This window comes from Antechinus flavipes, chromosome 3 (assembly GCF_016432865.1).
Source record: "Antechinus flavipes isolate AdamAnt ecotype Samford, QLD, Australia chromosome 3, AdamAnt_v2, whole genome shotgun sequence".
Classification (NCBI taxonomy): domain Eukaryota; kingdom Metazoa; phylum Chordata; class Mammalia; order Dasyuromorphia; family Dasyuridae; genus Antechinus; species Antechinus flavipes.
In genome coordinates this window covers 426230140-426255953 of record NC_067400.1, presented here as the reverse complement: position 1 = coordinate 426255953, position 25814 = coordinate 426230140, and the positions used below count along the sequence as shown (strand labels likewise).

Below are 25814 nucleotides of genomic sequence, written 5' to 3'. Positions count from 1 at the left end.
GATGGCCAAATTATTTCTGGAGAAACTAAAACATTTCCACATTGGTACAAAAATGGTCTGCTGCAACAAAACTCAGCTGAATTAACACTAACTGGAAAATAGCTATCCACGTCTCTGTTATATGATAAATAAAAGTGGGAATCAGAAAATAACTCAGTGAAACATGACAGACTGGGACATAAGAATAAAATGACAGTAATCAACAGACTAATCACATAAAGACACAAGAAATGTGATGAACTAAGCAAAGTCAAAGACAGAGCCAAAATTGAATTGTAAAATAAAGGGAAGAAATCATATTGGTACAAATGGCTTGTAATCTATCTTTGGCCATGGTCTTTGATAGTGAAATACAATAAAGGATAAACTCTAGTTAAAGACTTTCTGTTTTGTTCTGTATGTTGTTTAAAAAGTTATAAATCAGGATAAAGTAAAAATGCTCTACTAAGTCACAGAATTTTATTGTTTCCAATCATAAGCCACTTTCAGAAGAGTTTATTAAAAAGCTTTATCATCAAACTCATTATATATAATTTTCTGTAAACATATTGAGGATAAATGCTATATTTTAGAGAGCCATTCACAAAGTTTTATAAAATTTTCAAATTCTTAGCCAAATGACCATAAAAATTTGATTCATGTTTTCTTAAAGTAATTTAGTAAGCAAGTCAAAAGCATTTTGTTAAAATGTGTTTAAATATAAATGATTTAAATTCTTTCTAGTCATTTTGACAAAGATGCTTTCTTCCTCAAAGTTGGCTAATATAATGCTAAGATGACAATGTAAAAGGGAAGTTTTTCACTTGACTTCCTGATAGAAGTATTCTGGTCTTGGATTTTGTGGAATCTGAAATAGTTTTTTTTTTAAAATAAATTGTAGAGCTATAAAATATAAATATTTTTATAGTTTAGAAACAAATTATTTGTGAATGGAATACTGCCTCTAAGTCATTTCATTTTTAGTATAAGTAAGCATGATGGCAAAATATATTGGAAAAGATAAAAGTAAATAGAGAAACCTGAATATAATACTATTTTTTTTATTAAGTAATACTCTATGAAGCAAGGTAATTTTATTTATTCATTATAAATCTTTGAGTAAGTTTTGCTTTCATCATTCCATAATGGATTGTTGTGATATAGATGTCACAGCAATGACAGGCCATACTGATGCCATGAACTGGATTATAAAACAAATATTTTTAAGAACACACTTATTTTAAAGAAAAAAGCCATTATATTTCAAATACTCAAAAATGTCTACTGAGTTTGAAAATGAATACTCATGTTTTCTTTCTTTTTTTTTTTTAATGTTACAGCAGCACTATATAAAGAAATCTGTAATAGCTTTGGCAAATTAGGATATATATTCTACAGCTGGTCTTTGATAGTGAAACACAATAAAGCATAAACTCTAATTAAATACAGCTGAGTTAAATAAACCCAATGTGTCTCAAAAGTTTTAGAAAAGTTTAAAGCATGTTAAGACATCTTGGGACAGGTTTGTAAAAAGTGCAAAATATATGAGACATAAAAAAAGTCACTGCAGAATTAAGAAGAAAGGAATAATCTAAGGCCCTTTTTATTAAGACCAGTCAAATTATTCCTTGAACTATCTCACAGGTTGTCAGCATGAAAATATGCTATGGTTCAATAAAGTTGTAGTAAAAATTAATGAAGTAAATAACTTTATCTAAGGTATTGTTTTAATTTTCATTGAACTTGATAATTTGAGAAAACATAAGAAATTATATTTTTGTTATTTTTTTCACTGATCCTTGTCAACCTAAATTACTAATATTCTGCCCAAACTAAAAAGGAGTATTTTAACTCATATTGTAAATAGATTTACTGAACAGAGTCAGTTCACTCAACAGAGAAATACCGTATTAATCCTTAATTTCCTTCATAAAAAAATCCAAAGAAAAGTCAAGATCTTCATCCAGAAACTGAAATTCCCCACCACTCACTTTGTGACCTGGGACAAAAGGCATACATATGTTGTTGCTATAGTTTTCTTTACTGAAAAAAGTTAGTTGTGATTCTGGTTTCAGAGTCAGAAGATTAGTTACAGAATTTCAGAGTTGTATTCAGTGTCTATCAAATTCATTTTAAAGGAATTTCCTGCCTGAACATGCCTGATAAATGATCATTTGGACCTTTACTTGAGGCTGCAAAATCCACTGTCTCTGAAGGCAGACCACTCTGTTTCTGGGTAGCTCTTAGAAAATTTATATTCCCTGATATCAAGTCAAAATTTGATATTTTGCAACTTCTACCCAGTTCCATCTCTGATACACATCAGTTAAATAATCCTGGGCAAGTTTACACTAACTGACTGACCCTCTGTTTCCTCAAAAAAAATGGTGACAACACTGGCAAAACTTGTTATGAAAAAAGTAATTTATAAGCACTTCAAGTGCTATCTAAAGATGAGTTATTCTTTTTTTTCCTGAAAATATCTAGCTAGTCTAGGAATTCAGGTGTCTTCCAGATATAACTAAAATTTCCTAAAATTATAGAGAGTTTCTGCTGGAATCTGAGTCATCTTTTTCTTGGTAGTTGAATCAGAATTAAAATTTCAATTATGTAAATTCCTCTTTCTCTGATTGAGAATTCTTTAAAACATGAGCTCAATTTTTATTTCTCCCAAAGATGTCTTGCTTTGAAAGCAAAATTTCAATGAATGTAAATTTTAAAAGTGATATAATACATAACCTTTTCAAAAACAGTTAAATTGGCCAGTCTCAAAGTTCAATGGTGTTTTAATGGCTTCTGTTACACCCAATTTCTCACTTTTATAATCCAAATGATAAAAACCGATTGAACATGCAGTTGAGGATGCCAAAATACTACATAGATGTATCAGAGAACTTTCAGCAAGAGAAATCACAAAAAAATGATGCAATGCTCCAGGAACATGCTGTGATAAGAGCCTCAATCCTGGTTATGGAATTTTACTTTATTGCAATGGACTTGGCAGGAATATATTCCAGCTTATTGGCATGCAAGACAAGAGACATTGAAAAAAATATCATATATGTATGATTTTTTTTTTAGGTAACCTGTGCAAAAGTTGTCACATTTGTCTCTGCCTGGTTTAAAACACCAGAACTGCTTCCTTGATTTATCCACCTTCCTTTTTAACCCCTGTGAGAAGTAAGAATGTAAGGCAATGAAGGTTACACATGTAGTCATATTACCTTTAGCTTCTAGAATCAGGTTAATTATTTGAGTATAATTGAAAAATAAAGAATATATCTGGATTATATGAATATTTATGCACCTAAAGTATGTGAAAATGCTGCTTTTTATACACTTGAAGAAAACTTTGAAAGTAATTTGAAACCCAGTCAATATAATGAAATACTCAACATAATATTAAAAGGCAATTCACAAAAGGAAAAAAAAAAAGAAAGAAACAGATTAGAAACCATCTAATATCATCATTTGGTTATATAAGAAGGGAACCTTATGAAAGAAGGCATGATATTTTCTGTGTTGATTCTAATGCAACACTTCATAATCTTCAAGGAAGCTGGCTGGCACAATAAAAATATAGACTGGGCCAGTGCCAGGAAGACCTGAGTTCAAATTCAGCCCAGACATTTACTAGCCATATGACCTTGTGCCTTACTTTCCCCAACTATAAAATAAGACATTGTAAGAGAACAGATTGCTTACGAAAATAAATGAGATAATATTCATAGAGCACTTAGCCCAATGCCCACCCAAATGCTATATAAATGCTTGACTTCCTTCTCCTTTCTTCCCTAATAGTCCTTCCTATTCAACCCCAATGAGAATGTTTAATAATGGAGGCAGAAAACTTTCCATTTTTATAGTATTTAAACAAATATTCAATCATAACAAAAAAGTGACAAATAACTAGCATCAGGTGAGTAGAAATATGTTATTCAAGTCAAAATCTGTATAACATTCTCTTTGCTGTAAGAAGTTTTCTCTATTCCCACAGAGAAAATTTTCATACCACTCATTGAGCTTACATTGATTACAGAATATAGTGGCCAAACATCAACTGGACAATAACACTAATATCAAAATTTTTACACTCAATTCTAAGAAAATATGAAGTATAAACAGAAATAAGAACCAGATAATAAGGGGTTTTATTTTCTAAGAGAATATATTTTCGAAGAGAATACTTTTCTTTTCTAAGAGAATATATTAACAATTAAAAATAATTTTACATGGTATATTTAAAGTATAATTGAAATACAGACACACAAAATAAATATTATACATAAAATTATTCTTTCAAATATTTAAGTTTGTGTATGAAATAATATTCAGAGTTTTACTTTACTAAATATATGTTCTTATGTGTTTCACAGAATCTCAGAGTTGATATCAATCCCAGAGATCATTTAGTCCAAATTACTAGCAACAATGCTTTGTATAACATTTATCCATTCTTCTTTACCTACCCAAATTAGTTATTTAGCACTTGATTGATGATCTCCTAAGCCACTCAATCCATTTCTGTATAGTACTAGTTGTGAGAAAATTTCTGACACCAATAATTGCCTCTCTGAAATATGACATAATGATTCTACTTCTGCCTTTCTGCCCTTAAGATACTTGAATGCAATTATCATTTCTCTCTACCTCAATGTTTTTGCTTTTCTTGGTACAATGGATAGAGTCCTGAGGTCTGGAGTCAAGAAGACTCATTTTCCTCAGTTCAAATCTTATTAACTGTGTGACCCTGAGCAAGTCACTTAACCTTGTTTGCCTCAGTTTCATTATCTGTAGAATGCATTGAAGAAGGAAATGGTTAAACTATTGTAGTACCTTTATAAATAAAACTGCAAATGAGATCACAAAGAGTTGGATATGACTGCAACAACTGAACAACAAGGATAAAAGTACCCTTAGTTCTTTCAAGCAATCTGCATATTATGCAATTTTCATTTCCCTGGTTATCCTGACAATCTTCATCTAATTATGTTTTTTCATCTGGCCATGTTCCTTCCCAGTAATGTGGAACTTCCCTATTGGCAAGGACATTATTTTTCATCACTGTATTATTGGTGCCTAGCACAGTCTCTTGAACATAGTAAGAGTTTAATAAATGTTTGTTGAATTGAATTTAGTTTCTTGTGCATCCAGGCAAGAATTGAAGATGACAATGATGGTCACGTTAGGAAAATAACTAACTAACTAGAACAAAGCTATGAGATGGTATGTGCTGTTAAAGGTGGCAATACCAATCATTTTATTTCTCACAATCATCAATGAAATAAACATGTTTTCCTGTTGACTTTTTGTTTGATCTTAAGGATCATATTTTCCAAAATGACTGCTAACCACATGTCAAATCTTTAAAATTTTGCATCTCCTATTTCTTTTTACATTTTTTCATATATCCTAGTTGTGAAAAATCAGAGTATGTATCTTTTGAGTTAGAAGGACAAAAGGTCATTGGAAGAGAAGTAACTAGTACATACTAGCACAGTTCATAAATTCTTAAGGAAACCAAAATTGTTAAAAAAACAACAACAGTAGGACTTGAAGACAAATCTGAACGATAAATATGGTGCTACTGGAGAGTCACTTTGCAGTTTTAAGAATTCATACAGAGTAAACAAGGTCTTTAGAGATATTAAATATAAAATTCACAAAGGGGGAAAGATGCCATCATACTTTTAATATAAAACTAAAAATAATAGTCAAGGATCTATAGTATATGCATTTGGAAATTGTTAGTTTAAATATACTACCATTAAGCGACTAATAATTACACTTAGAAGGTGATGATTTTTCACTGATTTTTGCATCTACTTGGGGAAATGTCTGATATTAGCCAATAGGTACCTAGCATAAGCTCATGAAAATTTAATATTTATCATGAAGTAATTGACTGACTATGATGCTTTCAGATGTTCTTGTTTAGTCAGTCAAAAACTATTTATTAAATAACTACTATATTCAAAGAACAATGTTAAACACTATTTAGGGATGAGATAGAATTAAAATGTCTCAGAGAAAAAGAATCATATTCTAAGGACAAAATTTCCATAAAATTAAATATGGTAGTATATTTATGGGTAAAGAGCAACAATGTGTCATGGAAAATGAAGAATTATTCTCTAGATTTTCCAAAGGTTTGGAAATGAAAATATACCAAATACATTCAATAAAGCAGCAATGTAATATTAAAAAATATAGACAGATAGACACACATTATTAGATTATATTAACAGGAATCCGAAATGCAAAAACTAATAAATTATTCTTCTAAGAGATACATTTTTTGCTACTGATTACAAAAATATAAAAAAGAAGCAAGAATATCTGTTTCAGGCATTACAATTATTATCTATATTAAATAGATTGGGAACTTACCTGCCCAAATGAAGATCAGAATATTTAGCAAAGTGCCTTTCAAAGCAATGATGTTACTACTTTCTTCCAGAGCATGATAAATAGATTATAGACAACAATAAGAGTAGGTTTGAAAAATACTACTATTTTTCAAAGAAAATAAATAAAAACAAAAAAAAAACCTTGGAGCAGGTGTTCTAGAGTTTTTCACAGAATAATTAGGAATTGTGTAATTTTCATGAACTTAAATTACATGTAGGCTTTGGCACACAATTACATCTATTTCGTTTTAATAGAATAATTACAGATGTCAAAGATATTAAAATGATAATAAACCAAATTTTCTTGTTGGAAGAGATCTCCATAGACTTAGTAAACTTACTATCTACTTCATCACTAACTCTAGCCAACTTACTTTTCAAAGAGTAAATGGATCAAAAGTGAATTATCTTCTCGCCCTGAAAAGATCTTTTCTCCCTACTTTTTAAAATAAATTCAATGGGATAAATCTAAACTTCTCCTTCCTTTCTCAAACTCAGAATGATGAGTCATTAAAATTTTATCATGCATAAAGAATAAAAGCCAGGACTCTGAGCTAAATCCTAAAATTCTAAATTGTAAGTCCAACCATGTCACACTCTTTTAAAAACAAAACAAATAAACAAAAAAAACCAAAACAAAACAAAAAACCCAAACAAACTCCAGTGGTTCCCTGTTAACTCCAATGAAATACAACATCTTGTGGGTGTTCAAAGTCTTTCACAACCTTATTTCTTCTGACTTCATTTTTCTAGTATTCTTATACACCTCACACCACCATCCTCTTCAGTCCAATCACAGTGGACTCAAGGTTATTCTTTGAATAAAACACTCTTTCTCTTGGCTCCAGTCACTGTCTCTGGCTTTCTTCTATGTTAAGAAAACTTTCCCTCATCTCTGCCTCCTGGTTTCCCCATGCTTCTTTAAATCCCAACCAAAATCCCTTCTATGGGGCTTCTACAGGAAGCCTTTCCTAATTTCTCTTTATCTCTCTATTAATTATTTCCTATTTGTTCTATATATAACTCGTTTGTATATATTTGTTTGCTTGTTGTCTTCACCATTAAAATGTGAGTTCTTTGATAGAGGAGACTTTTAGCTCTTTTTATAACCATAGCATTTAGCACAGTAACTGGCACATATTAGGTAATAAATAAATATTTATTGACTGATTGCCTAGAAAAATGGCTGAAAATAATAAGATTAGAGAATTGAGAGTGAAGACATTAAAATTATTTGAACAAATAGTCATATTACAAAGAAAGGCTCTGATTTTGATATTATAGCATTGCACACTTCACTAAAAGTCTTTAGTATGACATTTTCAACATGGCATTTACTATGCAATGTTTTGTATTCTGTGTTTTACAAGGAACCAAAAATTTTAAACTTATAGAAAATAAGTGTTTAAATAATTAGTAATCATCAAGACGATAATTATACCTCCCATGTGTAGGTTATTTCAATTGACTGATGAGAAAACCTTATTAGTAGGCAGATGACTCTAGATAGTGCACTATGCCTGTAGCCAGGAAGACCTGACCTCACATGGTTACTAGTTTATGACCCTGATTAAGTTTTTTAACCAGTACCTGCCTAAGTTTCTTGACTATAAAATGGGAATAGTAATAGCACCTAAATCTCAGGGCATTTGTGAGGATTACATGAGACAATATTTGTAAAGTGTTTTGGAGCCTATAAAGCAGTATTTAAATGCAAGCAATAAAAGCTTGCATTTAAAGCTTTTGTTATTATTCTTATTCTTATATACAATTCCAAGAAAAAGATTAGGATGGTTTTATTAAAACAGTTTTACCTATTAATTAAAGAGGAAAGTAACCTATTATCAAGTAATTGCCAAGGGTATATATGTCTTTATTATAGAAATAAATGAGAATTTTGCACTTTATATAAAGGGATCCTACATTTTAAGGAACTCTTGATCATCTAATGACTGTGAATCACTGTGATAAGTAAAAAGAAAATTGGATTTTTCTCTTTAGGTTTAATTGAACATCTCATTACTACTCTGCTGTAGCAATAACATTCTGACTTGGGCCTAGAGTTTGGGCATTCAAAGATTTAATAGATATTTCTATCATTATGTTCTGAAAAGGTATAATAGTGGCTATATTCCAGTGCTTAAACCACAGATGACAACATATGCTTTCTAGTTCTAGGAAGTATAAATTGTGTCCACATTAAGTCAATAGTTTTACATCAAACACAGACACTGGTGTCTGCCAAATGAAACCAGATTGATTTAGGAAGGCACTATAGCTAAACATTTTGCTTGAACTTAACTTCAACAATATTTGAAGAAGATTGCTAGCCAAAAGAATTCATTAGTTCAGAATGAAGAATCTAATTACAATTCAGAGAAGTATAGCTCATTGCCTTCTTTATGTAGGTCTCCTCAGCTAACTTAACAATCGATAAGGAAAATTATCTGTCAATTATCAATGTACAAGGGTTATACTATATCACAAAGCAAGTCAGGCAAATTCTTAGAATTTTAGGTTATGGCAGAATTTCTGGGCTGCCAGACTAGTACTTTCCTTTCTTTTCTCCAAAACACAAGAGAAATTTCCAAGTAATGTCTACTATTTATTTAATGCCTAGTATTTATTTAGTAATTTAAGTTATACAAAATACTTTACAAATATCAAATCTTTTTTTATCCTCATAACAACTTTGGAAGATAAGTGGTATTATTATCCCCAATTTACAGAAGAATAAACTGAGTTTCAGATGGGTTGTCCAAAGTTAAAGGGTTAGTATCTGAGATACAATTTGAACTCAGGCTTAACTCAGACTTTCCTGATTATTCTGATTGACCTGCTGTACCAACGAATTGCCTAATTATAATAACGCTAGGGTTTAGAAATGAAACCTACAACTTGGACCAAAGAAAACTTCCAGCCTAATGGATCTTAAAAAGAACCAGTTATGGACTTCTCTTCCTCAACAACAACAACAACAACAACAACCAAATATAGATCATTGTCAAATCCCCTTCCCCTTTTCTTTAAAATCATTCCAATAGGATTTTGAATTGCTTTACTGATAAGGTCTCCATTAAGAGCCTGTGACCATTTCTATTTAAAATGAACAAACAAAAAAACCAGACAAGCTGTATGTTTAATAGCATCAAAAAATTCACCACATGTCAAGCCCTTGAGGTTTATTTCACTCCAGCAGGAATGCAAGGTAGTAAATACAATCCAGTCACATAATCAGTCATGTGTCAAGAAGGTATATTTTAAGAAAATACATATTTCCATAAAATTTCATTTTTGATTTTTGCAGGAAAAAAGACATTCATTATTCTTGAATATGTGATCATGTGCTGGTGTCTTTTCTGCATATAGTTACTAAATTTAAAAAAAAATAAAAAGAATCCTTCCTATTTCTATCTTTCCATTTCAATTTTATATTCTTTTTGGATAGAAGAGTTATAATAGGGTAGCAAAAATGGGAAGCAATAGACATAATGGTGCTGTGGAAAATATATTGATCTTGGAATCAGGAAAGATGTTAGGTCTAGATGCTTCCTCTGACATGTACTAGCCAAGTGACAACCCATATAATTTAATGTGATTCTCACTTTCCTAATTTATATATAGTTAGTAAGTAATATATAAGGGCCAAATAAATAGAAAGCATTACATAAATGATTATTTCTATTGTTTTGAAATTTTAAAGTTTTATGAAATGTTCTTTTACTAAAAAAAATCCATTGTAAGTATCAATGAGATAAATCACACTGTGTGAAAAATAGTTTTACCTTAACTTCCACCTTTCCTGGAATTCCTTCTTGTGTCCCTTCTATTGATTAAATTACCACCCATTCTTCAAGCCCCATCTCAAGTTTCAGATCTTTAGTTAAATCCTTCCTCAGGGCCTCTTTTAGCTCTTTCGTCTCTGAACTATGATTCAATGTTTCATTATAAATAATTTTCAATTTTTTCACGTCAGTCTTTTATCTATAACTAGACTATAAACTCATGAGGCAGTTTCTTACCTTCCATGAATCCCAAAGAACACATATTCAGTTCTACCTGATGATTGTTTGAAAAGTTCTCTATCACATGATTTAAAACACCAATAATTTCTTAAATAAAACCTAAAAGTAAAATAATTACTTTTTTTCCTACAAGGATAAGTTTAAGGATACTTTTGTTTTAATTAATTGAATTTTTATGTAGTTTATGAGACGTGAAATTCATTTTCTGGTACTAATAAGTGAAACCATGAGCAGATTTGTTAGGAAATTACTGAGGCAGATAAATTTTAAGACAAAAACTTCATAAGTGATTATCCAATCCTACTATCTTATGCTATCAAAAATATTCATAAAATAATCTTACCTCTTTGCTGCCCTCAATATCTGATTCACTGCTAAATTCTTCAGTATTTGCATTTTCAAAATCAGATTCTCCCAGGGCAATAGGTACTGTGACAGTGAGACTAGGATTGTGAATGATAGATTGATAGTCACTCTCATCCATCATGTATCTTTCCATGCTGCTGCCAAAACCACTGGTCCCATCTCTATCTGTGTGAAAATACTGATCTTTGCTCATTTCAGCAAGAGTACGATTGGGTATGCAATTTTCTTTTTTAATATTTTGATCATCCACTCTTCTGATCTCGTTTGAAATCTTTGGCTTCTTAATGAATGCTTTTTGAATGAATTCATACATGTTTTTTTTCACATAATTTATTCCCTTTTTAATTCTCACCACTGCAAGCTGAAGATTATTTGTATCAGTATCTTCTTCAATTGCTGTAAGATTATCTGAACTAAATGAGCTCAGTAATAAAGCCAGAAAAAGGTTCAGTACCTACAAATAGGAAAGGAAAAAAAAATACAAGGATACCTTTTATTTTCTGAAGAGCTATTGATTTATATACACAATACATATATGTCTGTGCATATATACAATATACACACATACATGTATATATATTTAAAGTCTATTCTCTTTTTTTATATGCAGATAAAGTCAGGTCTGCCCCCCCCCAAAAAAAATAAAATAAAAAAACCTCTCTTCCCTTGTTTACATATGGGAGGAACATAAGTTTTCACTGCCCATAGTGGATCTTATCCCAGTCTCTTGTTCTGCTATCTCATCTGTCCAAAAAGAGATGGAATTATTCACAACCTTAAAAGAAAACTCTTACAATGTTCCTACTAAGAATGTTTCTATATAATGCATGAAGCAAGAGGCCTGTTGCCAAAAGCCTATTTTAAAAGATTTTGAAAAAGTAGATGAGAGCAAGGAAAATCTTACAAAATGATTCTTCTGTGTATTGTTTGTTTTTCTCTCATTTAGCAATGAGAATGCATTATTTATTTTAATATGTATGTTTTATTTTTCAGGAGAAATGTTAGTGAGTAATGAGAAAGAGGATCTACTGTTTCTGTTTTGTGACATGTAGTATTCATTTCTTTAAAAAAAAAAAAGAAATTGGACAAGGGGAAAAGACTCAATCTAGAGGCTTCCCTTTCTCTGTAATATTTTCCCCAGGATACTTCCCTTGTTAATATCTTGATTCTAATCTTTTAACAATTATTTAATTTTAAGAATTATACCTCAATAAGTTTAGTACCTGATGTCTAAATGAAAATCATAAATTATATTATGATTAGCTCTTGACTAGTAATGATCAGGATAATCAATATAACTGAAATGTCTAGGTTATTAAAAGTTTCATTCTAATAACATCTGCTTTTCCCACATTGCCCTTAAATGATCTTGTACTACAATGGCAGTCCCTGTATCATATTAGATAATATCAATGTGAGAGAGACCCAAGGAAAAGATAATGTGAAGAGAAGATGGATGTAGAATAAAAATCAAACAAATTCTAATAGTTATATTTTTATAATTTAAAGTAGTTGAATGCCAATGAATGGAGTATTTAAAGAAAAACAGTTTTACTTAGTTAATGAAGGAAATCACTGATATGGAAAATGGAGAACTGTAGAATGTGGAAGGAAACCTAGAATTTAATTTTGTCTTATTGCTGTCTCTATGACCATGGTCAAATCATTAAACATCACTGAAACTCAGTTTCTTGAGATGCTAAAATGGAGATAACAATACTTTATCTGTCTGAATGTAGAGGGCTATATTAGATAACTTCATGAACTGTAAGACTGATTCTTTGCCAAGCTTTGCACAAAGAAAATTTTATAATTTGGTCCACATGTACTAAAGATAATTTGACAGAAAACTGACCTGTAAGTAAAACAGAATGTGTAAGACTTTCTTTTTTTCTTGTATGTTTGAAGAGATATTGTTTAGAAAATGATCACACATAAAATGCATTTGTTACTAACATTTAAATATGATCAAGTCATGTAAAAATAAGTGGAACACAGGTCTGGTCTTCAAAATTACTTACCAAATATTTCTAAGGAGGATGATTAATATAATTCCCACTCAAGCTTAATGATAATTGCTGGGAAAGTATTTGTAAATGAAAAAGCCTGAATATCTTAAATGTTTTACATATCAATTGAAAATAGATATACACACATCAAGTCTATCTGCAAGTTTTCTCCTTGCCAAACCTCAAAATGATCATAAAAGTCCTGCCATATCAAAATACGTACTAGCAACACTAAAATTTCTTGTGGCTCAATATGGCAACCTGATCATCTGAGGAGGGGGCTAAAGGCGTGTTGAGACCATGGGTTAACTCCACATAACACCATAATGCTAGAAGGACAAAAAGTCATGATAGAGGAGAACCTAGTTCTAGTTCTTTAAATGAATTATCTTGAAATGCCTCCTAACAGGAAGCAGAATTAAAGGGAGAGAAAGGGTCTTTAAAAAAAGCAATATGTAAGCATAAATGTCTGCATAAAGAGATGATGCAATCTAACCATTAAGTTTTGCCCAGAAGTACTGATAAGTCTGAGAGTGGCTAGGCAATACAGTGAATAAAGTACTAGGCTAGAAGTCAGGAAAACCTAAGTTTAAATCTTGGTGTATGAAGTGCTGGACCTGAAGTCAGAAAGACTCATCTTCCTGATGTCAAATCTGACCTAAGACACTTAGTAGCTGTATGACTCTGGACAAGTCACATTACCTTCTTTGCCCCAGTTTTTTCATCTGTAAAATCAGCTGGAGAAGAAAACAGCAAACCATCATCTTTGCCAAGAAAATTCCAAATAGAATCATAAAGAGTTGGACACAACCAAACAATAACAACTGATAAGCCTAAATAATATCTTTTGCCTTTAATTTCTAATAGCAATGACAAAATTTCACCAATGGGGGGAAAAAAAAACTGCAGGCATTATTCCTATGCTGCCACTATTTTCAACTAGATAAAGTGATAGTTTTGCCTTAGAATACTAAAGTTCTTCCTAGAACTTGAAGGAATTGTTGTTTGCATTGAATGCCACTGAGCTCTAATATACAGTAGGGATTTTGAGAAATGCACTTAACCTGAGTCCCAGCTTCTTTGTGAGAGAAATGATTGTTGTTATTTTGTATTATTAATTAATTATTCAATCAGGACCAAGGCTTTTTCTCTTTTCCGATTTCCTCATCCAGAAACCAACAAGTGTGGGAAATTTTGCTGAAAAACCCAGCCAGGCTAAGATCTAATAAAATAGTAAAATAGATTGTAAGTTTAAACTAACAGGAGAATTCCTGCTCACTGTGTTTACTCAGTCAATTATGGGAAAATATGGATTCTCCCTTTTGTAAGATAGATGATACGGAAATTATTAGGTCTCTTTGACCAAGACTTGGGTTATCTAAATCAGGTATTTTAAGATCTTCATTGTAAGAAAATCCACATCCCATTATAACATCAATTCTCTCATCATTACCAATCAAAGTTGATTACTACCATCAGGAACACTTGCTCTTCTAAGGGTATCTAAATTATGAGCCCACTGACATGAGAGATCTTTGGCATTGGAGGGTGCTACTGACTGCTTTTTTATTTAAAAAGATGATAATCTCATTAATAAAATGATTATATTATCCAGAAACTATGTTTCTTGAATTTTTAAAATGCCATATTCATTAGCAACATGGAGAGAATACCACTTACATTATCTAGATAACAGAATATTTTAATAAAATGCTTAGTAAATTCTAATATTATATTAATATGAGCTGTTACTATTATTACAAGTAAGAGTAAATAATACATCTATAGTCAACCTAGCTTAAAGACTGTTGAAAATAAAAACTCAACATCATAAAAGTATAACAGCAGAGCATGGAATTTTATGCAAGTTTTAGGAAAGAATGTTTAAAGTCTTTTGATTACGTACCACTAGATTTCCAATCACCATGACCATCATGTAAACAATGAGGCACATAGATTGACCTGCAACCTCCATACAATCCCACATGGTCTCTATCCATTCTCCGCACAGCACTCGGAATACAATTAGGAAGGAGTGAAAAAAGTCATTCATGTGCCATCGTGGAAGTTCACAATCACTGGAGATCTTGCAGACACATTCTTTATAACTCTTGCCAAAGAGCTGCATGCCGACCACAGCAAAAATAAAGACAATGATGGCCAACACCAAGGTCAGGTTTCCTAGAGCCCCCACTGAGTTGCCAATAATTTTTATCAGCATATTCAATGTTGGCCAAGATTTTGCCAACTTGAAAACTCGTAGCTAAAAAAAAAAACAATAAAACACCATTAACATTATTTGAAATGAAGATTTTTCTTTTTAAAATTCTCAGTATTACAGTCAATATAAATTCAAAAATCAAAGTCGACAAATGTATAACCTATATCAAATTACTTGTTTTCTCAACTGGGGCAGTGGAGAGAGTGTGTAATGGAATTTAGAACTGAAAATTAAAAAAAAAAACAAAAAAAACCCAACAAACTAATGTTAAAATTGCTTTTACATGTAATAAAAAAATAAAACCAAAGCTAACTTTAGCTTTTATCATCAATACTGCTCAATGAAAATTTACTTCATACAAGTAATTTCTCAGTGATTCTCAATATTTATATGTTAACACTATTTTCTACAAGATAGCAATTTAGTGAATTTAGGAGTTTGGGATTTTAATTAAGGAATATTATGAACACTGTTCAACTGCAATATTTCCTTGCAAAAAGTTTTTTTTCAATATAGACACAATATGGCATAGAGGACATAATGAGAGATTTTAAGTCAAAGAGATCTAGGTTCAAATCTGTCTGTGATATTAACTCTATGATCAAGCTAGGTAAGCCATTTAATTTCTCTAAGTCTGAGAAAACTTTAAGACTATGTAACTTTGATCATGTGACATGACCAGTATTAGAATTTCTATACTGATAGAATCTTAGGTCTTTGATATGGTGATATATTTATATAACATTCAATTTGGGGCAAAGATCAACAATTATTTTTATAAATTCATGTATAAGCAAACTTTATTAGATTTTCAATTGTTCTTAATAGCTAAAATAATAAAAACAACCTATAAATACTTTTAATGTCCATTCACAGAATCCTAACTTCTAACACTTACTGGATACAGCGTTTGACACAGAGATTGCACTTAATAAATGCTTAGTGACTAATGAATTGTTGGGCAGTATAACTTACCCCTTTCCCCATATTTAAAAAAAAGTGCTATATGACTCATTTCTATGCTAGGCACAAATACCTAATTGAATGCTCCAGGTTCCTCAAGAACTTTTAAGATTTGTATTTTCACTTTCAATTATGTTATTCCTGAGTTTCTTTCAATTTTTCCATATCTTGTAAAGTCATATCCTTATAAAGTAACATTTTTATCATGTAAAATAAAAATTCAAAGACTGGGCAAATGCTACTCTATTTTTTTTCATCAAACATAAAATACAAAGGCATATCTGGTCTGTACTTACCAATCTGAATGAACGGAGAACAGACAATCCTTCCACATCATTTAGAAGAAGCTCCACTAGACTAAGAGTCACAATGACACTATCAAAAATATTCCAGCCTACTTGGAAATACTCATATGGATCCAGAGCAATTAGCTTTAAAACCATTTCTGCAGTGAAAATCCCAGTGAATACCTAAAGGCAAACCTATATGTTATTATAGAACAACAGTATCCATACATTTTAAAATTAATAAAAAGCAGGATTTATCTTGAGCATATTCCACACAATTGGTGTACACAGAATGGCCATGAAAGTACTGACACCACTCTTCACTGCCTACATAATGCTAAAATCATTCTTTGAAAAATAAAACAAAACAAAACAAAATCTTTAATGAACTAATGTCTAACAAAGCATACACAATGCTGGAGTGAATCAAGCACAGTCTTTCTGGAAGATGACAAAAGGATCATAACTCTTGAGCTAGACAATACCTCAAAGGCCAAACATTTTAACACTTCCATTTAATTGAGATGGAAATGGAGGTCCAAGGACTTAAAGGTCTAAGATTACACAGATGATAAGCACCAGAGACAGGATTTGAATTTAGATCTTCTGATTTCAGATTCAGTGTTTTTTTTTTAGTATACTAATCACTTCCTTGATCTGATCAAGACGGACAAATCATTTATTAACCAATGAGAGTATCTCCAGGTTCCAAAGAACATTTCTGTGACAAATAGCTCATTAATAAATTAATTTTTAGAAGTGAGAATAAATTCAAGACTATAAAGTCACAGAGTAATTTCCAAAGTAAGACTACCAAATTCTTATAAGCACATTGGAAGACTTCATTAATTCAGGATTTTAATATAAAAAAGGGAAAATAGTGGACAGAGTACCAGATTTAAATTTTGAAAAAAAATGTAGAGCTCAAGTCTTGATTCTGACTCATGAATTCTGTGACTATTGGCAAATCACTTAAATAGCAGTTAAGAAAGACATTTAGAAAGACACTTTTCTCATGAATCTGATGTTTGGTAAATTTATGTCAGAAAAAAAAAACTTTTCTCTTTATGTTAAAACCCCAGTTATAATATTGTTGAGTTTTAGGGCCCCAGATGCCCCAGAGGTTAGATGGACTAGAAAGTACCTTTCCCCAGGATTAGATGTTTGTGCTTAGTGCATGAAGGAGGAATATCTGTGAGAATATTAATGGGAGTCTTTCTTTCCATTCCTCACCAAGAACCTGTGAATCCTGAGAACCAAGCTCTGTAGGTGTCACTATTACATCTCTCAAACCTTCAAGTTTGGACTCTGGATCTTGTTAATGGTTTAATCTTTTCTGCTGGCCAATTTTTACCTATTCAACATTACCTATAATACCAAAAGGTTGGTTCATTCCCTCAAATCTCTTCCTATATCTTTTTGTATATGAACCTCATCCTTTCTGGGGTATTCTCTAGTACTCTTAGAACTAGACTTGGAGAGCAATAATGAAAGATTATTCTGGTAAATATTTAATAAGTGACTTTCTGGGGAAAATATATACACTTGTACATTTAATCTATTTTATTAATATTTTCTCCATTAATTTCTTGAGTCTAAACAATCAACAAAGCAATAAAATCAAGCCTCAGAACTATTTGTTGGCTTCTATGATATAAATGTTCACACTGAAAATTTAACAATCCCATGTGAAGAAGGCTCAAGCTAGCTTTCCAGGTTTACTCTACATTAAAGAAATTTGATGTTAGTCTCTAATTTTCCCTTAAATATTCTCAACTTAGTGAATGAATTGATGTAGTGCTTTCCCCTGAAGATAACACAGATAATACTACAATAAACCTTTCTTCCATCACTCAAACCTTGAGACCAGGAGAGGTGTATATACTTTTCTTCCTCTGCTGTTATCAGATAAGAATCTGGTTTTCTTATTTAAAAATTATACAATCGAATGATACTATCTTATATCCATTCTTATTGTTACATACCAACTTTTATTATCTTCTAGGAGAATATCTTTCTTTACTGGCTTAAACATATTTATCAACCTTTTTTTTTTCCTTTTGGTGATATCAATATAATAGTCTTCAACAATTTTTATTATTAATGTTGATCATCATTTTAATTAAGAGATTATAGGGCATAGTGGATAGAAGGTTGGAGTAAAGATGTAAAGACAATCTAGATTCAAATATTGCCTCAGAATGCACCAGCTATTATGACTATAAGCAATCTACTTGTCTTACCAGTGTCTTTGAACCAGTCTCTAAGACTGTATAGGAGAAGTATATTATTGGTGAATGTTGTTAGAGGAGATTGCCATACTAAGAGTTGTATATTATAATGATATCATATGCCTAGATTATTTGTTCCCATTGATCTTTCCTTCACCAAAAATCCTTCTGAGACTTTTACCTAAAATTTTCTCATTAACAATCTTCATTTCCATCCATTTTAGTCACACATAAACACAGGTATATTTTAGACTCACTATCTGCTGGGATTCCATTATCTCAAGATCCTTAACTCTGAAATTCCATTTTTTGACTATAAAATCTTGCCTTTCTACTCATTCCACTGAATCTACTCTTCAACATCACTTAGCCCATCTGTCTCTCTGCTCTTCCCTATATGTCTATTTTGTATTTCCACTTCACTTGCTTCTCTAGCCATTCACGACCCTATTCAATTAATCTATGATCACTTATCCCTTTGAACTTCTACCAATTCCACCTTGTTAATATTCAACAAGTATCTCCCAGGATCTTATTTCTTATTTACATTCAGATCACAGAACATGCTTGGAGAAAATAATAACCATGTGGATATTATCCCTTATAAATTCAGATGAATCCTTACTCCTACTTTATAGTGACTTTCTTCAACCTTTGACTCACAGTTATCTTCCTTAGGGACTGTACTAAATCATATTATCTCTCAAGATCTCAATCCCAACTCTACACATATAATCATAGCAGATGACATTGCCTTATAAATTCATGAACAGATTGAGGCTGATTGTGTATTGTCTATCTTAGAATTTTGTATCTTTACCCGTATTTCCCCGTCCTACATCAGGGGAGAATGTGCTCTTCTTATTACTAAGAAAATATATTCTGCCTTTGGCTTCCATTGTATTCTCCTTTTATTCTTATTTTATTTTATCTCTCACCATCTTTCTCCTATGAATCTCCATGATTTTCTCTCTTAACTTCCTCCTCCTGCATAGTATAATACCATATTCATATCTCTCTTATTCTTAAGACAAAGTAAACCAAAACAAATAATCTCAGTTCACGTTCAGTGCACTTCCTGACCACCCACTTACTCTTCAACAGCTCACAAGATATCTTTTGACCTTTAAAACATAATTGCAACTACTCTTTCAGAAGACAGCAATAATTTCTTGAGTCAAATTCAACTATCCTTCTAGTCCTCATCCTTCTTGATCTATAAGGAGTATTTGTCTGTATCAAACACCTTTTTTGGAATAGTACCTTCTTTTTGCTTTTAAAGTATCTTTCTATGTTATTCCCCATCTACCTCTCTGAATGCTCCTGTTGAATTCCTACATCTTTTTTTACTTCATCCTTTTCTTCTTCCATCCCTTAAATGGAAATACGTCCAACAGTCTTGCCCAATCCCCTCTTATTTCTATATTCTCTCTTTTGATTATTTTATTTGCTTGTTCTTCTAGGTTTTATTCCCTTCAGATATTGTACCCACATAGCTACCAGATGAAATTTCCTTATTCATAGTGCTAAGTGTCTTTTCTTTATTCAAACGCTCCAGGGACTTTTATCTTATTCCCTGTTGAATAAAACTCAGGGTATTTAGCCTGATTTTTTAGACTTTCCACAATCTAACTTTGTATTCTTGTTTCATCTTAATTTTTCCTTGCTCCATATTAACCTCATAATAATCCAGCAGCCATTTCAGAATGTTCTTCAAGTATGTGCTTCCAAAGATGTATTCCAGTACTGAACAGTACTGAACTCTAGATTTAGTCTGAATGGAACAGAGTACTACAGAAATATCATTTCATAATAGACGATATGATTCTATTCATTCATTAGACAATGTTCAGAAATATATTAAAAATATTTTTTCATTAAAAAGACCAAAGTTTGAAGGTATTGCCTTCAATATTCAGATGCTCATCATAATGGTTGGTTCAACTTTTTTTTAGCAAGGGACCAAACATCAAATCTGTCTGACAATGATGATGGATATAAATACAGTCCAATACTGGTACACAACAAATTTAAACAATTACAAATAATCAAGTGCAAAAATTATTATAGGAACATATGAGACTATGATCAATAGATATAATACATTAAGTAAAGTATATTACTTATACAGCAGATTTATCTGAATTATAAAAGTAAAAGAATAAGGGTGATGATCAAGCAAAAAACTGTAGTTAAGTGACATACATACATTGGGAAAGACTTACCAGGTTTCCCACATAAAGCACATTTTTAAATCCTCCAGTCATTGGATAATGTTCCATCGCCATAAATAGTGTATTTAAAACTATGCAAATAGTAATGGCAAGATCAACAAATGGATCCATTACAATTAAATGGATAAACTTTTTGAATTTCAACCAACGTGGTGAGCAATTCCAGATGAGAAAAGTATTAGCAAACTTATACCACCAAGGTGGACATTTTTGTCTGGATTCTTCAAGTTCTAGAGGGAAAGAATATGGTAAATAAAATCAGATTTTGTTTTTATTATTTTGCACTTCATTATTCAGCTCCTATATTTTGAAAGACATTTGAAGTCAGGTTCTGATTTAGAATCTGCACACTAAATAGTGCCATGACAATTAAAGTATAGTGTTATGCCATAAAGGCCCATATATTATACTGTCTGCCTAATTGGATACATATGTGTAAATAAGGCAAACCAAAAATGGAAAACAAAATATGGCTGCATCTACCTTGGGAAAATACCACCACATGGTAATGAATATGAGAATTATGAATTTGTAAGTGGAAAATACATACATATATATATACACACACACACACACACACAATATAGTCTTTAGTGAAGAAAACATTTTATATTCAACATATGGATTAGGTTAGAATCACAAATAAATCACATAATCAAAGGGTTACAAAAACTCATGGAAAATTATGTGGTTCAGATCCAAACATTTCAGTCCTATTCTTTTAATTTAGAGATAAAAAGAGAGAATTCTATTTTGGTATTCCCTCTAAACATTTCATTTTCTTTAGTTCAAACATACATTTTTCTGGAATTCTTCATTTTATTATGGTCTTCACTGATTCTTTATGTGACTATTAGATTTAGTCTTGTTTCATTTAAAAAACAGAGAAAAATGCCTAATAATTTTGAATGTAAATAATAACACATACCTTCCATTGTGTTTGTTATTATGCTGGCTATGCTCAGTGCCCTTTGTCTGACAGTAGGATCATCCAACATATCCATAGAAATGAGGAAAGAACTTGATCGTCTTTTATTTGGGTCTATTTTAGTTGTCCCGCCCTGCAAAATAATCTAAAGAATTAGCATCTCATCTCTAACTTTTTACTAAATTTAAAATAAATGATAGGTTCTACTAATCTGCTTTAGTTTAATTTGCCCTTCATTATCCTCATCTTTCTGTCTCCAGTGATTCTAAATAATTCTGTTTGGAAAGATTACCAACTATTAAAAATAGCTAAAAGGAATATGTTTATTTTTGTTCAATTGTTTGTTTTACACAGAGATAGTGGACAGGATAGAATGAAGTCTTCGGGGATTTCCTGTGAGTTTTAAGAATTTTTTTTCATTGAATAAACAGAATCAATGGTCTCCTCTCAAAAAGTCTATTGTGACTTATAATGTTTCTTCGAGTGGTTTTTTGAGCAGTCTATAGCTAAGTTTGGATCTTAATATCCATCCTTGCAATCTAGAAATCAGACTTCTAAAGTTACACAATGCACTATAGTTTTATGCATCACTCATATAGAGAGGCAAATAAATCTATTATGGGCTAAATAACCCTAAGCAACTGAGGAGTCAGGGGAACTTCAGGATTAAATTCTCCAAACTCAGCTACAGAGTTATAGAAAAGAAAGGTATTAGAGATCTCTCTATTTATATAACTCTTCAACTAAACTTTTTAAAATTGCAGAATTTTGTTGTAATAAAGATTTCCAATCATCTCCCTGGATTATACAGATTTTCTTCTGTGAAAATCATAATTCAAGCCAAAAGGTTGTTTTGTTTTCTCATGCATTTTCAGAGCTAAGCAAACTAATCATGCTAGACTTTTCTTATTCATTGTATTTTTCATAGGGGCCACAGAATAACTTCCTCTTTGTTTCCCATACTTTTACAATAATTTTATAGTATCTTTTCCATAAAATTAGCATTTACAAGGAAAACATGGTTGTAATTCATTTATTACTGAAGACAATCTCACATAATTATAAGTAAGCCTGATTTTTTGTTTTAGAGGTTATGACCAATCTCTTAGCCAAAAATTTTTAAAAAATACAACAAACCAAAATAGTCTGACATTGGACATTTAAAATAATGGGATAAAAGAGGCGCCATAAGCCATATCATGCAATCATGCAGGAAAAACCCTACCTAAAATATATTCATAATCCCATGGTGTTATTTTAATGTCAAATGAACCAATGCTTAGTTGATCCATTTTACTAACACTGTTAATGAAATGTAAGTGCAACCATAAGAAAAGCACAATATTATTTTGAACATAGCATATTTACATTTTCTTTTAAATGTATAATAAGCCACTTGAACATATGCATATTGTAATTTGGTAAACCATGTGGTAGCAAATAAAATCATTAAATATATTTGTGCTTCTCTGGGTTTACTTTTGCTGGGAATGTACTTCCATCTACTAACATGCAGTAAATGCAAGTAAAGAGTAGCCAAAGTTTTGCTTTCTTGAACAAAGTTATTGCTGATATACTTAGTAGCTCTCAGAAGTGCTTTTTATCAGTTTCTTTAACTCTTAACTTCTTCTCAATTAGAAAACCCTAGAGGAAAATGTTTATGTCTTTTAGGAGGAATAATGTTATTACATCATGTACTGGAATGTTTTTAAGGAAGGAAATTTCTTCATGGAGGGAGATTCTAATGCAATCAGATTCTTAGTTATAAGTGGTGGGAAGCAAGCATAAAATACAGAAATTAAGAAAATGGGAAGTGATTTAAAATGCTTTTTGACAGGTGAAAGTTGATTATTTTCTGATGACATTAGCATTAGCTATTCTATAATAATAACAGTTCATTTTTAACAGCATTACAAAATTTGTAAAGGGCTTTTCTCACAAAAAAAACAAAAACAAAAACAAAAACAAAAAAAAACCCAAACAAAAAACAACTCTGTGAGATCATATAACCATGATCATCCCCACTTAACAGATGTAGAAAGAGAGCTTGACAAGTTATGTGATTTGCCCACAGTCAAACAGAGACAGAGCCAGGATCTGAAAGATAAATTCAATAATCTTTCTCCACATGCTTTTAGAATAAACTTTCTGGTTATAATGAAGTAGTTTGATTCTAAATTATAAATATCAAAAGAGGTAATATGGCATATGACATAGGTCAATCTTGAGTCAAGAAGACATAGGCTTGAGTTTCACCTTTGATATACGCTACTTCTGTGCTTGTAGAAAAGTAAGTTAATTTTTCAGTGTTCCCATGCAACTCTCTAGCATTATACTAACAAATTGTTGATCTGCATCAGTAAAAGGAGTTTCCACACTGGAAGGTTCCCTGTACCAAGGAAATCACAAGTCCAACTCTCTATCCTCCCTTTCTCACCATTAAATTGTGATTTAGACAATTGACAAGTGCTTTGTTTTTATTTTGAATTTATATCATTCTATTTTACAAGTATGCTGAATTGTATACTTAAGAACTATAGGGTTTAGTGAAAGACTGAGGGCTAATGGTTTTTAAAAATAAAGATATTGCAACATCCTGGGATTGTGCAGATTTTCAAGAAGGCCCAATCAGCAGAGCAATCAGTTGATGCAATAGTAATTGGCCTGTCATGCCTGGAATATTCAAAACTTTCTTACACTGTCATCAGAAGTTGCCTTATCTATTATCACCTCTGGCAAAAGCTGTCCATTAGGCAGCATGAGGGCTGTAGGACCATCAACCAGGGACACCACACCATTACAATCCACAGCACTGTGCATCTTGCCATTCACTGGAAGCATTCGAGGAGATCTACTGGCTTGGCTGATGTTACTACTTCGTCGTTCTCTGTGCCCATGGGGCACAAACAAAGATCCCCTTCTGCTTTCGTTGTCTCCAAAAATACTGTGCTCATCATCTGCAAAATCAGTCTCAGATCCAACATCCTTTCCTCGACCCCTGAAGCTAAAAAGACTTGTTCTACTACTGTGTCTTGTAGAACGTAAGGAGCCACGCATGCTAAGGGGAGACTGAAAAACAAGGAAATATCAATATATATTTCTGAAGATCTCCAATTTTAACTATATATACAAGACCTACACATATATAAAATATACAATTTTTTTACTTAAAGTTTTGGTATAAAGAGTATATTCTTTTTCAGTGAATGAATTGGAAAAAAGAAAGGTCCAAAACCAGAAATCTTTTTACTAGCACTACAAAATAACCCTTTTAAATACATGATGAGTAGAATCATAAATATTCATAAATTATAAAGCGTTCAGAGATCATTGAGTCTATATCCTACTTTTTACAGATGACCCAATAGATTAAATTACTCATGTCACACACAATTTCAAATTCAAATGTAAGTTCCCTGACTTCAAATCTCAGGTTCCTTTCGATATTACATGGTCTTTTGAGTTTAAAACTCTTATAAACTCAGCTCCATGAATTTGATTAGACTAATTAAAAGCAGGATTTCCTTCCTCTGACCTAGAAACACATTGTCCACACCACTTGTTTTGTAATTATGTATTAACTTGTTAAAAGTATGATACTTTCTACTTAATTTTTCTCAAATTAATGTTTTTCTTTTACTCATTTGGGTTGTGTGTTTCTTGAGGAAGAAGAAAGCGAGGGAAAGAAAGGAAAGAGAAAGGAGGGAAAGGGTAGGAAGGGGAGGAGAGGGGAAACAGAGGAGAGGACAAGAGAGGAAAGGAGAGGAGCAGAAGAGAGGGAAGAAAGAAAGAGAAAGTGAGAAATGGAAGGGGGATTTCTCTATTTTTCTAGTCATTCAGTTTGGAAACTTCAATCATCTTTGAATTTTCCCTGTCTCTAACTTTCCACAATCAGTTGCCTAATTATATCAATTCTTCTTCCACATTTTAAAAATATGCATCTTCTTTCTAGAGAGTTACACTGCCATCATCTTATTTCAGGTTTATATCATCTCTCACCTGAACTACAGCAGTAGTTTTCTACCTTATATTTCTGCCTCCAATCTATTCCCTCTTCAATACAGGCTTTGTACAATAACACTTCTCCAAATCATTTTCCTAATGAACAGATCTTTCCCTTGCTCAAAAACTATAAATGCCTCCATATTATATATATACACA

General features: G+C 31.6%; 1 protein-coding gene and 1 long non-coding RNA gene across 2 annotated transcripts in view; one reads left to right on the top strand and one right to left on the bottom strand.

The window, feature by feature from the left end:
* The window catches only part of LOC127554589 (sodium channel protein type 9 subunit alpha), a 193673-nt gene that overhangs the window by 57117 nt on the left and 110742 nt on the right, over positions 1-25814 (bottom strand). The window contains exons 12-17 of the mRNA XM_051986236.1: positions 24351-24722; positions 21654-21786; positions 20717-20955; positions 16270-16443; positions 14696-15052; positions 10758-11234 (exon numbers count right to left, since the gene is read on the bottom strand). Of these exons, the coding sequence (XP_051842196.1) occupies positions 10758-11234; positions 14696-15052; positions 16270-16443; positions 20717-20955; positions 21654-21786; positions 24351-24722 (1752 nt within the window). The remainder of the gene's footprint in view (positions 1-10757; positions 11235-14695; positions 15053-16269; positions 16444-20716; positions 20956-21653; positions 21787-24350; positions 24723-25814) is intronic.
* Positions 1-25814, top strand: part of LOC127554591 (uncharacterized) — a 157774-nt gene that overhangs the window by 124682 nt on the left and 7278 nt on the right. The gene's annotated exons all lie outside the window — the stretch shown is intronic.